General features: G+C 37.0%; 1 protein-coding gene across 1 annotated transcript in view; it reads right to left on the bottom strand.

The window, feature by feature from the left end:
- Positions 1–315: 315 nt before the first annotated feature.
- Positions 316–17,893, bottom strand: part of TBCK (TBC1 domain containing kinase) — a 93,220-nt gene continuing 75,642 nt past the window's right edge. Inside the window, exons 23-25 of the mRNA XM_061478275.1 lie at positions 15,877–16,052; positions 11,521–11,680; positions 316–970 (exon numbers count right to left, since the gene is read on the bottom strand). Of these exons, the coding sequence (XP_061334259.1) occupies positions 860–970; positions 11,521–11,680; positions 15,877–16,052 (447 nt within the window). The 3' untranslated portion in view covers positions 316–859. The remainder of the gene's footprint in view (positions 971–11,520; positions 11,681–15,876; positions 16,053–17,893) is intronic.

Consider the following 17,893-nt stretch of genomic DNA (forward strand, 5'->3'; position numbering starts at 1 on the left):
AACTTTGCACCTCCACTTCATACAAGAGTGATTACTGTCAAATGTTTTCATATGAAAATTAAAATTGCAGTGTTTCTTTTTAAGGCATGAGATTCTAAAATGGGAAAGCACTATTATTCATGAAGCATCTGATCTATAGTCATAAGTCATAGTATTGTCAACAGCCTAACCTTCCAGCAATGTAACTGTTTTAGAAATTGTTGCATTTGCTGTGTTTGTGGAAATAGAATGTTAAATTCTCCAAGGAGGAGCAGGCCTTCTCCACTTCTGTAGGATATGATACAGTCTGAATTGACTCAGCAGCAGCTCTTACAGTGACTTCCGATCTGGGACACATCTTTATTTCTAATCCAGATAAAAAATGCTTTCTCAAAAAGAAAGTAGGTTACAAGATGCAGCAATTACTCTTTAAAATATTCAAGAACACACTTTTTTCACAGGATACACAGAGGGTACAGTTTCAGCTTGTCAGTTTCAACATTCACAGTAAAATACTTTTGAAAAATCTATTTAAACGCAGCTTAGAGCCATCCAGTGCTAGTTTACTTTGTTCTGCATAAATCTTTATAAGATACCAAATGTCAGCTGAGTTACTCTTTTTGTGTCCAGACTTGCTCAACTAGTTGTGCACTACATCAATGCTGAAAGAGGTTTCTTGGAAAGCTTGAAGCTTCACAGTCTTCATCTCTTCCAACCAAAGCTCTATACCAAAGAATAAACACAAAGCCCCTGTGATCAAGATCTGCAGGATAAGACATGATCATCATGATAGCTTGTATAGTGAAGATGCCATAATGCCCTTTGGGTTCAGGTTAAGATTTCCCTATTCAGACATATTGTCCTGAATGTTTAAAGTCACTTAAATTTGTGGAGAAGGAACAGTGAGGAGACCAGTTGGCTTGATCTTGTTGATTCCTCCATCTAGGATGCATACCCTTGGATATTTGTTTTTCACTAGATGAGCTGCAAACTGAAACAGATACATCATTAGCATGCTGTACGTTACAGTCCTTAAATAAAAATAACTTCGTATTCAGTGTGGCAAGTTAAGCAAAAGAAAAAATTATTGGGCCCTAGAAGTTCCTTCTTTGCACCAGCTAGTCCAACACAGGAACCCAGGCCTGTGTTGAAACAGCTGGAATTAATTTGGTGGTCATGAAAGCATCACTGATAACTCTGAAATTTATTTATCTCTGCTTAGGCAGGACTTTACCTCATCCTAACAGGATTTTCTAATATTCAGGTAACTGCTGGAAACAGGTATTTTTCTCTGCATTAGTCTAAATCCCAACTGTTTTCTGTAGAATCCCAAATATACAAGCATCACAGTTCGATGGTATAGTATCTGCTTACCTGTCAAACTTGTTTCACATGACTTAATTTCACAGATGTCAAATATAAATTTGGGGTCTAACAGCTGCACTTCCCCTGCTCCTAGTCGGCCCATAGGCAGCTTACACAGTGCAAGCACATCTCCCTCCTCCCTCCCCAATCCCTGAAAGCCTTTCTCCTCAATAAACCCATTACACATCAGTTGCTATACTGATGAAGGAACAATATTTTGTGTATCAAAATAACAATAATAATTAAAAAATTAAAATTACAAAAGTTTTAAAATATTAAAATAAAAAAGGAACATTTTGTGTATCACATGTCAAACTTGCCTTTTAAATAATGACTGCAATACATTAAAAAGCAAGCCACCAAAATGGATTAATCAGAGAAACTATAGTACTTTTACTTTATTTGTAATAGCTGTGAAAAAAACTGCCCTGCCATGCCAGTCTTTGAGATGGTTGAAAAATTAGTACAATTTATAAAATTACTGAGTGCATCCAAAAGGGGTATGTAAAATACTTTTAATTCCCTTTTTGACTCTTTAAAATAATTTGTAACATTATTCCAGAATCCTGTGCAAGTATGATGTGCAAATAACTAACTCTGCACAAAGAACTAACTTTGCACAAAGAACTAAATTACCAACTCTAGAACAGCAGTAGACACACCATCCAAACAGTGCACGGGATTTCTTTTTACGTTTACATTCCTTCTAATTACCTGTGATAGTATAACAGATACTAAGGCAGAACAAGATGTACTACATGATTACCTGATCAAGTACAAATCCTGAAATAAACTCTTTACCAGGTAACAGTTCACAGGAGCAAAGTTTTAAACTCCTTCCAAGCGAGAACTTTTGCTTCACACTGAAGGTATTTTGTATATACAAGGAATTTATTTCTGTTCACTATGTGTCAGACATAGCTACTTCATTCCTTTCTCTGTGTTTCAGGATAGATTTAACCAGGGCATGAGCAACTAGTACACAACCTGTAACCACAGAGGACTTGTTGAGACAGAGTAAGAGGTCATAGTGATCAGTCAAGACATTTTGACTGTTTGCTTCAGTTACTTGCCTAAGGAAGACCAAAAAGAAGTTCAATAATCTCTTCTCCCATTAGTTTGGGTCAAGTCAGTACAGGATTCAAAGGATCAAATGAAAAAATACCCATAATCAAACAATCAAACCAGCTAATAGTAAAGTTAGACTATATGTGGATGCCACTTTTCATGAGAAAAGTAAATGCCAGGCTTTTAGAAAGGCTTTCTGATGCAGAGGTGGTGTAATATGCATGGAGGTCCTCTCACTGGGAGAGTCCAACAACCTCTTGCTATAATCACAGTCCATGAAGTTATGGTATATAGTAAAACAGAGACAAAGACATTTCTGTTTGTCAAAAACAGCGCTCAGCTGTGCATACCATGAGGTACAAAAATAGCATACATTCCTAGCGAAATACTCCTACCAGACATCTCTACTTCATACGTACTTATCTGTCACCTCACAGTGCTCTCATCTGTCACCTCACAGTGCTCTCCACCTGTGACTAATGGATGGTGCTCTGTATCAGACACTAATGCTGCTCATAACTGGCAGAAGTGAAAAATGGCCACAAACGTTCAGACTGAGAGAAAGCAGAATGTTATTTGGCAAGTACAGTGTCCCATGTGTCAGCAGAGAGATTCCACTCTCTGTCTACTGATAACTTTACAATTCAGACAATAAATTGTAAACTCTGCTCCAAGTGTTTGTATGCCCTAGCCATAATAAAACTAATATTCCTTGTAATATTAGAAAATATGAAAATATGCAAACAAATGCTTTGCATTTTGGGGTTGAGCATTAAGCCCCATGTCCTTCTGTATTTTAGAACAGCTTTAGTAACCTTGGCTGGAAATAAATTTTCTTCACTACGTACGATAAGAGGTTCCTTTATAATCTTACTGTGAGGAATCTCTCACTTCTTGCAGGGCCTCCTTGAAGCATGCAACTGCAGAGTCTGTGGCTGTTAGCAAATGACAGGCAGAAGGCACAAGAGCACAATGAGATGATATACCACCACAAGATGAACTGACTTTTTCTTGTAAGTTGTCACAGGACAGTCTGCAGTTGTTTACATATCTTCGGTGAAAAAGGCTCCAAATACAGCTCAAAATACTGCATCTCAACATACAGCCAGGGAAAATACAGAGTACTACTACTGGTACCCCAACACTGTGGGAACTATTTGCAAGTGAGGAGCCCAAAGGCATGTATATTGCCATAAGCTGAGAGCTGCCATCATGCTTCAAATATCAACCTCCAAGAGCTTTGCACATACACCTGTCTCCACAACTGCAAAGTGTCAAGGCTTAAATCATAGGGTAATAGAATTTGATCCGATTAAAGACATTCCTAGTTTTACCTTCCGCCTTCTTACACTGTATCACTGAAAGTACAAACAGTAACTTTCAGTGAAGAGTAGATTTAGAAGTAGTTGCTAACTAGTACTGCAGTCTTCCTAGTTAAAGCTTTGACTTTTTATAGTTCTGTTCCTCAGTACATGTTTGTGCCTTCCTCTCCCCGACAGAGGAGTACCTCTGCCACAGACAAGAACGGGAACTTGTTCACAATGTTTCTGAAATGTTCCAGCACCACCTGGTAACTTTGCCTGCCAAAATACACTGTATGAAGCCATATTTTCAAAACACATGAAAAGTGTTATTTCTGGCATGTGTACTGATGGACTGCCATGAGAGGACAGACTATTTGAAATAGCTACACAGTTTTCTTCCACAATGTGACCTTCATTAACGTTCAAATGTCAGTAACTTAAACCCAAGAAATAAAAAAAGAAATCCTAAAAAGTTGAAAAAAATCAGTGGTCCACAAAAAAAGCTCAAGGTGTTTTTTTTAATTAATGCCACAGACTTTTTACAGCAGGAACTGCCACCTTACACTTCCCACATGGGCTCTATTTCCTTTCCAAATGCTATCATAAATTGTCAACTAGAAGTTTAATAACAGCTATGTGAATATGTAATTTGTAGTCCACTAAACAATTTACAGAGGTGCTTTTAAAACAGAAGATAACATGGTGAGGAGATAAGCAAATAGGTTACATCACCCTCAGTAACCTGTAAACCACCTACATTTTAGAGAGAGATTTATTGAAACCTGTAAAATTAGTGCACAATAACATTTCCACATTCAGGCTAATTTTAAATAGAAATGGACCTTATGTCATTTGTATATTGATTATACTTTCTCAAATTTATCAAATGTTTGTGTTGACATTACTTCTGAGATATATCTGTTTCCCCATACCACCAACAAGATGACAGTCCTCTGCAGGGCTTCTGTTTCCATCTAGACAACACCACTAGTTGGACGAAATGAGTTATGCTTGTCTGAGGCAGAGGATTAGAGGGATGCTACAAGATTAAGGCTTTTTCCCTTTCTGCCTCATGTGGCCTTTCCTCAAAATGCACTTTCCAAGAAAGTTCAGTTACTTACAATGTTTTTACTGGCTGCATCTAGTGTTTCAATTGAACTTACTCCTTCTACTTTCACAGCAAATATTACATATGAAAAGATGAATATGTGAACAACTTGTTTAATGACTACTATGTGATGGCTTTGGTGAAAACTATGGAAACGCTGTTCCTCTATTAAGTAATGCATCAATCTATTCTAGATAAAACAGCTTTCCTGGTGAGCATAACTGAGCCAGACATTCGTAATTTATGTTTGAAAGCAGTCAGCTAAGACTCTTTCATGCAGATACAAGAAGTCAGGCTTTTAAAGACAGACAAGATCACAGCAAATCCATATCAAAATCTGGACAAATATTAAACATTTTACCCTGTATTGGTGTTGCTGTCAATACAAACAGCATAACAGGACTGCTTCTTTAAGTATCATCAAGAACCTTAATAATCTGAACACTGGAGCATTTATCAAAATGTTCCTACTACCCCGTTCCAAGCAGTGAAATCACAGCTTTCAAGTATGTCAAATGTATTACACCAGGCATATCACATTTTCAGACTGTCTACAGCAAGGAGTCTAATAACACAACAGCTTGAGTGGCATCGCTCCCAGCACCCTTCAGGCTAGCCATCAGGGTTGCTATGTAAACATTATTCACCTTCAGACATTCTTGTGACAGGTTGTAATTAAAGGGCAAGTTGGGAGGGAAGGAGGAGTATCTATCATACTGTACCAGAATACCAAAAAAAAGACTGCTGCGACAAATGTTACCAGGGTATAAATGTTAATATCATATTCTGAAAGAGTCAGAAGGAAAAGAGATACTTTAAAAGCTGGAGGAGAAATATCAACCCAATTTTGTAGTACTCATCCATTGCCACAAGATTTTTAGTAGGTTTTCATTAATAAGCACACGCTATACAAACCACTTAAGGACTGCAAACTGTTTTGCTGTATGACTTCAGTCACCACTTTGAAAGCACAGCATAATCAAGGTGAACAGTCTAGAGCTTTTTAAACAATACTTTCCATGCCACAATGCAGACCCAGCACACAAGATTGTTTTACTGAGCTACTTTTTTTACTTCTTATCTTAAAGGGTTCCAGAGAAATGAAATGCCACTTTAACACCAATGGAAAAATAGGCCCCTAAAGCCTCCCATATCAAAGAAACAGTGCCTAGTTAATGGTCAGTAGCATAAACTGAACGGAAATACAAAAAGCACAATTTTGTGCAAACACACACTTTAAAAAAAAAAAAAAAAAAGGCAACCTACTCTAACAATATGAAGGAAAAATCCTCACGGGCAGACCTGGCTGAAAAGCAGCACTTTCTATTCCACCAGTACAAAAATACAGCAGTCACTTAGAGGTAACTTACATACTTACATGCAAAGATTTGAAAACAGGCCTACACAAACAAGTATTTAATAGCTAGTTTCAGAATAAATTTTACCAAGAATTAAAGTGAGAATAAACACATTTCTCCAAGTTATAAATTTTAAACACCTGCATTTTTACTTTTCCATTTAAAAAATTTATTAAAAAAACCCACCAGGCTGACAGTGAGCACTTGAAAATGAAAACTCAATTGTAGAGATTTAGTTGTAATGCAGCTAACTTATACTGACCAAAATATGTTCAGTTCACACAATACAGTTGCATGGATTGTAAACTTAAAATGCAGAAAGCAAACCTATTCTATTTTTGATTCAACAGAAAATAAAAAAAGCTGCTAGTGAACAGAAATATGTAATTTTATAAAGATGCATAGCAGCTGACTAAAATATAAAAACAAAAGCAGGAGTCTTCCTGAAAGATTATACTACCCCACTAGGTCTAAAAATTGCCCTATATCTTGAAAATCGTTCAAAGGAATACTTGTTAGCGTAAAACCTTTGTGATTTTCAGTACTTTTTACTAACACCACTCAAACTGCCAGTTTTGTCCTATTTCTTCTTAAACATTAGGACAAAAGTCACTGGACTTCCCATACAATGGATACATTCCCTCCTGAAGCAGTTGGTCAGTCCCCTTCAAAAGCTGATTCAGTTTAGGGAACACTCTAGAGCTGAAAAACAGCCGCAGAAAGTGATAATTCTATGTTACAATGCAGTACCCCTGAGTGATACAGATACAACCTAAACCATGCAAGCTCATACAAGGACAAGGGTGCTCTTTCAGAGATGCAGCCCACAAAGACAGTATAACCCAAGGCTGACATGCCTGAATGAAACTCTGGACCCTGACAGCACCACTCCAGGATTCAGGATTCATCACTTCTCATCTTTCCTGTCCAGATGATTGAGAAGAGCTGAGATCCTGCTTGCCAGCATCTCAGAAGTCAGATATTTTCGATAGGTAAAGTGGAGGGCTCTGCAATCCTTCATCTTGGGAACATCCAAACCTCTGTGAAATAAGGCACCCAGATGTGCCAAACAATGACTACAACTAAAATTTATGGTAACTGTAGCCACTGGTCTCAATAAAAATTAAGAGAGGGAACCTATTTGGAGGTTTAGAAGTAGCCTACTTTCCTTGCACCTACTTCGTAAGAGGAAAAGGAACAGATTCTGCTCCTGAGACTCCATCTTCCATTTTCCCCCTTTCCTCTTTCATATCTAGCTGGATGGCGGAATATTTAGGTCACTCTGTTGTACCATAGGCATTCAGAGCAAACTAATCCAAGCCACTGACAGACAGAATTTCAAAAGCAGAACACCACTCCTGGCTGGCAAACCAAGTATCTTTCCCAGGCTGTGTGAAGAGCAACGTACTGGCAACAGCAGCTGGGCTACTTTCTGTTGATGAAGGAAAACATGCATTCACTATGCATTTTACAATAATACAAACTTTACAGAATAAAATAATGAAGACTTAACCATGTTTGGGGTAGAGTTACAATCAGCAGGATTGTTGCTGATTAAGTCTTTCAGTCTTAGTTAATTTCTTCATCTTTAAAGGCAACAGAGAAGCACCTGATGATTCCAGTAGTCTCTGAGTCTGAGTGCAGAAGAGGGGGTGATGCCTTGATAAAACAAACATGAAAAAGACATTCTGGGAATCATAAGGAACCCCTCCATCCCCGCAAAGAGAAAGTACCTTCAGTTTTTCATTCACCTTGTTCAATCACTTTTCTGCAGAGAATACTTACAAGGAAATGTAGAATGTAAAAGATGTACAGTGGAAATATCTCAAGAAATTTTTCTCCCAATTTCTATTTACTTTCACTCCAGAGATTTCACTGGACCCTTCTAACTAAATGTATCTGTCTTTAGAAGCATGAATGCACCGGCTCTTTGGTATTGTATGCAACACCTGATCTTCAGATCGCCCTATGAAGTTTAATGGGTATCCATTTGTGGTTTTAAGACAGGTTTGTAACAAGAAACCAACTTCAGCATGCAGGGACTTGCTTCTCTGGCAAGGCCTTTTTCATAAGCCTGAGGAAGATGACAACAAAATCACACAAATTCAGTGGTAACTGGACACTTTAACCTATGTGTCTCAGATTTCTTATAACAAGAAATGTGTTTTTTTAAAGTGTGTAGAAAATACAGTTTTTTTCAGGCTAGGAACATGTTATACAGGAAGAATCTTGAACTTGACCCTCTCCCTCTTGCCTTGAAAAGGGTCAGAAAGATCTCATGGAAAATCAGGAATGCTTATCTTTGCTTTGGAGATAATTCATACATTTTATCTATTAGCTATTGTGATGCAATAAGAATGACTACTTGCTTCAGTAACTTGTAGAAATTGTCTAGACAACATATTTATAGCAGCATAACTTATCTAGACAAAAAATAATTAATGTAACAATTAGACATTATGGTTTAGAATTTACTTCCCTGCTATAAAGACACATGTTTTTTAAGCATTTATCAAACCAGCAGGAAACACATATACATTAAACCTCCACATCACACAAGCAGAAGTGTGTTACTGTGAAAATTGAGTTGCTGGAGTATGATTTAGTAACAGGCAAGGTATTTTCTTGTTCTAATTTCAGTCAATACTGTGGTAATAGAGGCAAAAAGTTGGAAATGAAAACAGATAATAGCTTAGGACCTCAGAGTTGATTAAAGATGGGGAGATGAAGAATTAATGTCACTCTTCAAAAAAAGACCAAAAAACCAATTCCCATCCTACATATGCATAACTACCATCTGCTTTTGTACTTGCTGTATCTCAGACTTTGAAAGTGACAAAAATCAGAAGACATGCTATTTGCCATACACCAAAAAAAAGAAGCTACAGTTCAGCACTCATTGCCTATTTAAGTATCATTCTCCCAGCTGTAATGATCCCTTGCCTATACTGGAATTTACAAGGTACTTATCTATCAATGGACGTGGGAAAAGGGGAATTAATTCACTTAAGAGATGCTACCATTTAAAAGTTAAAAAGCAAAATAGAAGCTGGTTGATTAACTCCAGCATAATGCCTTTTATGTAGAGATTTCATGCTATTTTCAGAGACAAACAAGTATCTGCTCTGTTACCAAGTGCCCAGAATCCCTTAGGAGAAGAAAGGCTGGCATGAAGTGAGAACCAGCCTAATGGAAGTATTCCGCAGAGAAGCATGAGCCAAGCAGCACAACACAATGTCCAGTGCAAGCTCCTCTTTACAATACCTTTATGCTGCTAATGGCACATTCAGTAAGGCTCTTGTACATCAACCAATCTATTATTTAGGGTGAGTAAATTAAATGGTTTAACAAGAATTCAACTAGAGCCAGAGCTACGCTTAAGTCTGTGGCACTCCTGGCTTCCTTTGCCTCCTGCTGGAACAGTGCTGTGATGAAGTTTTCAGGTTTCCCTCTAGTCTACCAAGTTCTAGACAGCATTTTATTTCCAATTTAAATGTTTCATCATCTGGCACTAAATCAAATACAAAAGATACAAACACAAAAGGATGAAAAGGGGAAAAAGGCTTTTTCTGCATATCTGCTCAGTACACTCAACTTTTTTTTTTTTAATTTATTATTTATTTAATGATGCCAAGTAGGTTACTGATATTAAACACAACAGAAAGATTCAACCTTCTAATTACAAATAGCCCCTAAAAAACTCAGTGTTTTTTTTTTACCTCTCTCCTTCCTGCATATATTCAAACCAAACATCTTACAGTGCCAATCTCCATATTTTTAATGGAGTAAATATCAGTGAATGCTTCTGAAAAATTCTCCTCTATGGTGGAGGGTATAATTTGTGGCTCATTCCTTTTCAGCTGGAAATAACGTAACTGTTTAGAAAAAGTACATTTTAAGCTGAACATCTTGCATTTCTTTGTACAAAATTGTTTTGTTTCCAAGCATTCACATCTGCAATTTTTCGTATGATTGGATTAACTAGTAAAATTCAAAAAGTATCAGCTATTGTTCTTGTCAAGCCTCAAGCTATACAGTTTTGGAATGATTAAATTTGTGAATAGCGGCAAACAGCTCTGTGCAGTCATGCAGAGTAAAACTGAAACTGGCCTTAAAAAAAAAAATCCACAAAAGGAAGGCATTCTAAGTTTTAGCAATGCAGTCAAATTGAGGCTGGTTTTATATGTACTTTAAGGACATGACAGAGGTGGCAAGTCCCTACCAGTATTTAGGTTCCAGTATTTAATTAATTTCTGGTCAAACTGGTCAATCCAGTATTTTGTTGCTATTTAAAACTCTACACTCTTTAGTTAGACTTTCAAGAACTCTAAAGGCAAAGCAGTATTTCTCTTCTATGGAAATGATACAATATTGACAATCCCAGTTAAACTGGGTCAACATTGTCTCAGCTGCAGAAAGTCAGGGTTTAGAGGATAAGGCAGCACCCTTTCACATGACTGAAGTACCTGCACTTACTAAGCACACTGGAAGTTTTCTTTAGCTGCACTGCAAAGGAAAGATTCAATTTTCATTTAAAAAACATTTCTAAGTTTGCATAAGAAGTGTCACTACATTACAGGAGAAAATTGTACCTTCTTAACTATGGTGTAATCCACAATCTGCACTGTAAAAGCCTCTGTCCTTTCTGTCCATCACACAGTTGTTTCAGGTTGTTCCTTTGCTCTGTTTTAAACAGAATACTTGCAGTTTTCCTTTGTTTCAGAGAAAACATTCTGACTGGTCCTGGAAAACTATTTGGTAGTATGTGGGATATCTCCCATAGACACTCATTAGTGAATATCAAAGCACTTTCTTTTTCTTGTTCCTATTCCTCAGGAGGTTAGTGAATGGCTAGGATCCTACTGAGGTAAATTAGGATGTTTGGTGTTTTACAGTGTAATTGTTGAAAGCTGCATAACCCACCATTAAACATGTAAGGTGTCATTGAAATAATCTCCGTTTGGCTCTTGGCATTTTATACACTTGCCCAGGGAGGCTGTGAATGCTCCATCCCTGGCAGTGTTCAAGACCAGGTTGGACGAGGCCTTGGGTGATATGATTTAGCGTTAAGGTGTCCCTGCCCACGGCAGGGGGGTTGGAACTAGATGATCTTAAGGTCCTTTCCAACCCTAACTATTCTATGATTCTATGATTCTAAATATGTCTTGGTCCAGAAGCAGAAATAAACAGTAACAGAAAAATCACTCCAAATCCTGTCATCATACCCAAAGTTACTAATTAGAATTACCCAGACTCCAGCATTTATTTACTACTGTCTGAACTCATGCCATTAATGTATTCTTAAGTATAAATATACACGTTATAGTAATATACTTACAGCAGCTGTGTTCTTCATTGCATTTCCTACAATCACCACAACTCTTCCTTTAAAGCTCTGGAGTGTGGCAGTTGCTGGACACTGGACAAGATCGCCTTCTGCAGTAAATGCTGATGCAAATGGGACATTGATGCTGCCTGAAATGTGGCCACGGTTAAACCTTAGGAAGATCAGTTAAGGACATCTGAAAAGCAGAGAAATCTGTGGTACATGCAAAGCTGTAGGAGGAACCTACTCGTCATGCTGGCTGTCATGATACAACAGTGCTGGTCTTTTATGCTGGTGTATTTTCACTAACTTCCTTGATTATTTACTCTTATGAAGAAAACAACTTCTGACACTACCTATTAAAAAAAGGATGGAATGAAGAGTTGTTTCTCCATGAAGGACATCGCACAGCACTACAGAAACTGATCTGCTAAATGAAACACTTTGTGCTACAGAACCACTATCCACAGCATACATATTTTCGTGGATTTTACTTCAAATCAGCTCTAGTCTGATAACAGGAGCCAATTACCAACAAGCAGCAGGAGCACCTCTTCCAGAGATGCTTTATGCAAAACGAAGTACTTGAAATGAGAACCAAAACTAAATGGGGATTATTGGAAAATTTCCTAAAGACTTCTGACAAGCCCCATGAGTCCCCTGCAATTTTCATCCAAACTGAAATTCTAATGCACATGCACTCAGATTCCGAGACAATGAGCATCATATATATTATCTGCAGTCCCAGTAAGTTTGTATTTGGTATTGAAAAGAAAACAACATGCAAGTGCAAGCAACACTGAGATATAGCCAGCTGTGCTTCACTCCCAAAGGATGATCATTCAATGAGATTTTATGATCAAATACTGAATGTGAAAGTCTCTTCCATAAAATTAAGCTGGACCACTACTACATTACTTTTTATGAATTTGAAAATGCACTATGACCTTGACAAATCCCTGAATTACTTTCATGGACTGTACACACAAGCCTGGGAACACTCCCTTTCCCCAACAATTTGAAAGAACAGCTTTGACAAGATGGGAAACAGAAAACAGAAAAGTTCTGCAAAAACATTCACAATATCAAATATCCAATTAGTCACTCTTTATAACTGTACTTGCAGAAAGCTAGTTCAGTTTATAATTAAATTCCAGAATAATTTTTAATAAAGGAGGTGCCTTAAATGGAGATAAAATTTAAATGACTTAGATTAATATTAGCATGCGTTTCTTGCGATTTGTGTAACACTTTCAGCTTTATGATTATCGTTGTTATAGTTTGGGATAAACATGGCTACATAAAAACATTTGAAAGAACAAAAGATCATCACGTACCATTCATTAGTGTTGTCAGTTTGTTTCTATTTTGAAGGGGAAAATTATGACATCTCTCCTTTACTAATTTGTGCCAACCCCCTTTCCTCAATCCCATGTATAACCACACTACCCTCGTTGCTACTGAACACAGTAAAAGTTCTGAAACAATCATCAGTTAGACAAAAAATTATTTTGGACAGATTTAGTTGCTCACACTTACAACTATGCTTAACTGCTCAGAGAAACTTGACCTAATCTGTTAAAACATAAATACATTCGATATCAACATTAGTACCAAACTAGACAGATCCAAAATGCCTTTTTTTTTTTGTCATTCACATGCTCCCTAACCTTATGTGATCATTTCAAGCATTCCAGTACTAAGACAAAAAAAAGGCCAAGATTTTATGCTACAGACTGAGAGACTGTAATTATGCAGTTACAATTTTTGTATCAGGAATGGAAAGCTGCCAGTATTTCTGCTAACATGCTAAAAGAAATGAGTCTTAGATGAATTGCTGGCCAATATAGGCACTGCTTTGAGTTTATTACCTTTTCATTAGAAAGTCTTCTGATACAAAGCTGTCTACTAGGGAAAAAGGGCCAATAGCTCTTGGCCTTGGAATGTGAGCTTTATTACAAAACCATGCCTGAGCTTTCAAGTGCATCCTAGTATGAAAAATGAAACATGTTTGATACTTGTTGAAAGTCCTCTCATGCTTTTTTCAAATCACACTGAAAACAAAGTGAGGGTGAAGTTTAGCATGACAGGCGTAGATAATGAAGATGAGTAACACTAAAACATATGAAATGACCATATTTTTGAAACACCTCACAGTGGTCTGTCACATGAAAGGCAGCCTCATAAAACCCCTCACATCATAGCAGTCAAATGATTTCAAAATAATTGAAATTTTGAATCTACTCTGCTAGAATAGAATAAGATTAGTACAACAGTACAGTAAAACCTACTATCAAGCTATTAGGAAAGCTAATCTAACAAACACCTTGACTTTGATCCTGATTATAATGTAAATAAATTTATTACTACACACAGATACACTGAAAGTTGCCTTTCAGTGCAACAACTGTAGTCCAGGCATTTTATATTACTTGCTCTCCTTCTGCATTCTCCTTGATGATTTCTAGCTTAAATAATTAATAACAGAATGATGCATGTAGAAATAGAAACATTATTTAACTTGGTTGTATCAACGCTTTCTACGCAGTAACAATAAGCTTCTAATTCCAGGGAATTCTCCCTTAAACTGAATCTGAAAAGTATTCTCTCTTGATGAGGAAATTATCTCTCATAAAATAGCCTGCATGTTTACTGTTTTCTGAATAAAGAAGACCATGTTTTCAACACACTAGATATCCAGGAGTAAAGAAGCTGCTGAAATCCAGAAAATAAAGAGTCAAACTACTCAGACACATGTATCTCTGCTTAACTGGAATACTTAACTGATGCATGAAATTAATACATGCAAGAAAAACTACATTTTGTGTTCCTTTGACCATTCTGTCTTAACTACACAGAGGATCACATTACAGATTCAAGTTTGGCCTACAATAAAATTGTAATTCCTTAAAAATAAACAGTTTTAATTTGGAATAGTCCAGTTATACTATTCTATTTACTACATAAATAGTAAATTTACCTCTACATAGTAAAAACAAGACTTACTTTTCTACTTCACCTGACTTTGCCACAAATATTGCTAAACATTTAATAGAGAAAAATGTTAGTAGCAGTGTTTTTCTGCATATACAATTACCTCTAAAGTGGTATTTTAACAAGCTAGATGAAAAAGATGAAGTTGAAACTTTATTTATTTACTTTTTTACTATATATTTTAGTCCAAATATTGGCACCAATCCATCATTCATTTCACTGTCTTGAATTTACACTTTTCTAGTAAGCATGCAGTATGTTACTGCATTTGTTAGACACTGGAAGACCTTTTCTAATCATAAGGGTTTGGGTGCTGGTTGAATCTCTCTTACTGGAGATCTCTAAGAACAAGCCAGATGTACATAAAAGGAATGAACTTCCTTTCTGAAAGTAAAAGGTGGACTAAATCTCATGATTCTTTTGCTATTTTTCCATTGAGTGCTGTTTGCCCATTAAGCTAAAACCATTAGTTCTTAATGGACAAATATAGATATGTAAATAAGTTGTTTTTAAGCTTGTGACACAGCAAGCTAAGAGTACACCTACCACAAAACCAAATTCTACATCACCTTTGCTATTACGAAAGGAGCAATACTTAAAAAAAAAACAACAAGCCAAAACCAAACCAAGTCTATTCCCAAATACTCGGCATAATGTTAACAGTTACCTCGAATGAAATCTTACCATTATCCCACTTTTAGATGGATGTTGATGAAGATCTGTGTTCCTGGCAAAGCACAGGGCTCCCCTCCCCAAAGAAGGGCTCCCCTTTCCAAATCCCAAACAAACCCAGCCCTATAACTATGCTACTTCAGGAAAACAATTTTAAAAAATATTTCAGACACAAAAAAATATGTATTTGAAAAAGAACAAATAAGTAAGTTGCTGATAAAAGTATAGCTTCAAGATAGCTTATAATCAGAAAAGTCTTAAAGATAACTAGAAGATATGTTAGGCAGCCATATGGCTGCATTTCCTGACAGTACCAAGAAGGCATTCAATAGGAATTGATTTTCCACTGAGGGACTGGCAAAGCACATGAGCTATTAACTCCTCTTTATCTCCTCTCTACTTAATTGGAAAGCCCCACACCCTTCCAAAATACTAAACAAGGAAGGTCTACTGACAACACCTGTGATAAAAAAACGCGGTTTAACTAGACCCACAGCTTAAAATGGAAGGCAAAAATATATTTGTCCTCTTCTCTGCAAACTCAGTCTGCCCATGACAAAGTCTACCATCAGTCCTTGCACTGTACCTCTACCACATCCCTTCCATTATTTACCATTCTAACATTTCACTGCCTGCAGACAATGAGGAAGTAATTAACACAAGCATGATTTGGCAAGGCTGGCACTCAGATCTGAAGGATACTCTTCACTGTTACGGATGTCCACCACCAGCAACTTTGGCTTGCTAGACTTTGTCTTCTTTACAGGTGTTTTGGAATGATTAGGTCCTGTCAACTCACACAAATCAATCAGATCTTCTGCTGAAATTCGTGGTGACACCTCTGCCTTCAGGTCATCCAACTTGATGGAATCCCTAGACTTTAAAAGAAGAAAATTAAAGGTGATAGAATACATGGTGTTCTTTGAAACTTCTATTTATTTTACAACCTCAAAGTGTAACAACCCAGTTAGACAGAAACAGATCTTTTCCTTATAACTCTGAAATAGTCTGTGTTAAAACCATCAGGACAGAAAAGCTCCAGAGCAGTGCCAAATGCCCATCTGCCAATTATTCTGTTGAAGTTGTTAAAAACTAAAATTGCTTGACAATCTGTGCAAACTATTTCAGTTTGTGATTTGTTAATGAATTATTCACTGTGGCCGAGGGGGTCACAAAACACACAAGAAGTTTCTCAGCACCAGAAGTTACATAAATTGGCTAGGACGTACACTCTGAAAGAAGAAGCTGAAAGGCCTCATCCTTGGAGTGGGGAAAAAAGGGTAGCAACTGTAGACTTCGCACAAAAGCTGCAGGGATGCCTCTGTAAGATACAAAGCTATCTAAACACCAGGTATCACCCCAGCCAAAGACCAGGCACAAATCAGGACACTAGAAGTGTAAGAAAACAATCCTGTATTATGACCCAGAAAATTTGTTCCTTAGTTTTGGGGAATGAGGAGATTGGGGGAGAGAACTGTTTTTCATAAGAGAGCCTTCATTGTGAATTATCTCAGAACTATTTCTAAGTGCTGGCATTTCTTCACTTTAAATTCTTGAAGGATCATGCATATCTAAATAAAGTAAAAAACCCAAACGTCTAACCCTCCTTATTTTTGTGAATAACAATGCAGAAATCCTGTATTTTCATTAATTACCAACACACATAAATCTCTGAACTGCAGAAGAAAATAATGAAGTATGGCCACCATTAGACAGTTGTGAAAGCCATATGTCTCCACCTACCTTCAACGGTTGTTTTACATTGCTGAAACTTTTAAGTGCCATTACAACTAGTTTCACCCAAAAGAATTAGCTTGCTTCACACAAAATAAAACACAAGGGAAACTTCCAGCTTGTTTAAGAGGGTCACACTTGGATTCTTTGCAAGCAATAGACATGCCCTAGGGTTCTGTCCTTGGGAACATCAGGTTTGAAAATCCTATGTTAAGATCTAAAAGCTGAAGGACTGCTACAGTCACCTTTCCTATTATTATATATGCAAACATGAGACTTTTTTCTTTAATCTCCCAGCTACCATGGTGGGACCTTCAGAACTGTATCTTCACTAAAAGGTTTTTTTCACTTTAAGTAAATGTTGAAAGTGCTTATTTTTATTTTTTTTAAATTTTCATGCACTATGTAATTAAAAATACATTGGCATGCACCATCATGTTAAGGTGAACACCATCATGTTAAGAAAACAAAACATGTTTTGTTTTCTAAACATGCTAGTTTCTCATTTAACCTGAGGACTAGTCCAAGTTTAGAGAACATGCCAGAGAGAACAGAGGTGCATACACATATTTTCCTGAGTTATGTCTCAGAAAAAAAAAAGATTTCTTAGTCCTTTTGCAGTTAGAAATGCCTTTGTTGTAAAGTATGTTACCAAAAAGCAGTCAAAATTACTCACAAAATCCGTAACTGTACTTCAGGGAATGCACTAGCCCACCTTTTCCAATGTATGTGACAGTATTCAAAACAGAACTTACAAATTGCTAGTCTCAGTACATAATTTCCTTCCAAATTCAGAATATCAGAGGTGACAATGCTTTATAATCAGAAAAATGCTTGATTTTCTGGATAATGTGTTCTCCTGTGGAAGCCAACCATATTCTGGGCTGCATCAAAAGGAGCGTGACCAGCAGGTTGAAGGAGATGATCCTGCCCCTCTACTCTGCTCTTGTGAGACCTCACCTGGAGTATTGTGTGCAGTTCTGGT

Source organism: Pezoporus flaviventris, unplaced genomic scaffold (genome assembly GCF_033815535.1).
Source record: "Pezoporus flaviventris isolate CSIRO_AGI_PZ_B2104156 unplaced genomic scaffold, CSIRO_AGI_Pfla_v1 ptg000002l, whole genome shotgun sequence".
Lineage (NCBI taxonomy): Eukaryota > Metazoa > Chordata > Aves > Psittaciformes > Psittacidae > Pezoporus > Pezoporus flaviventris.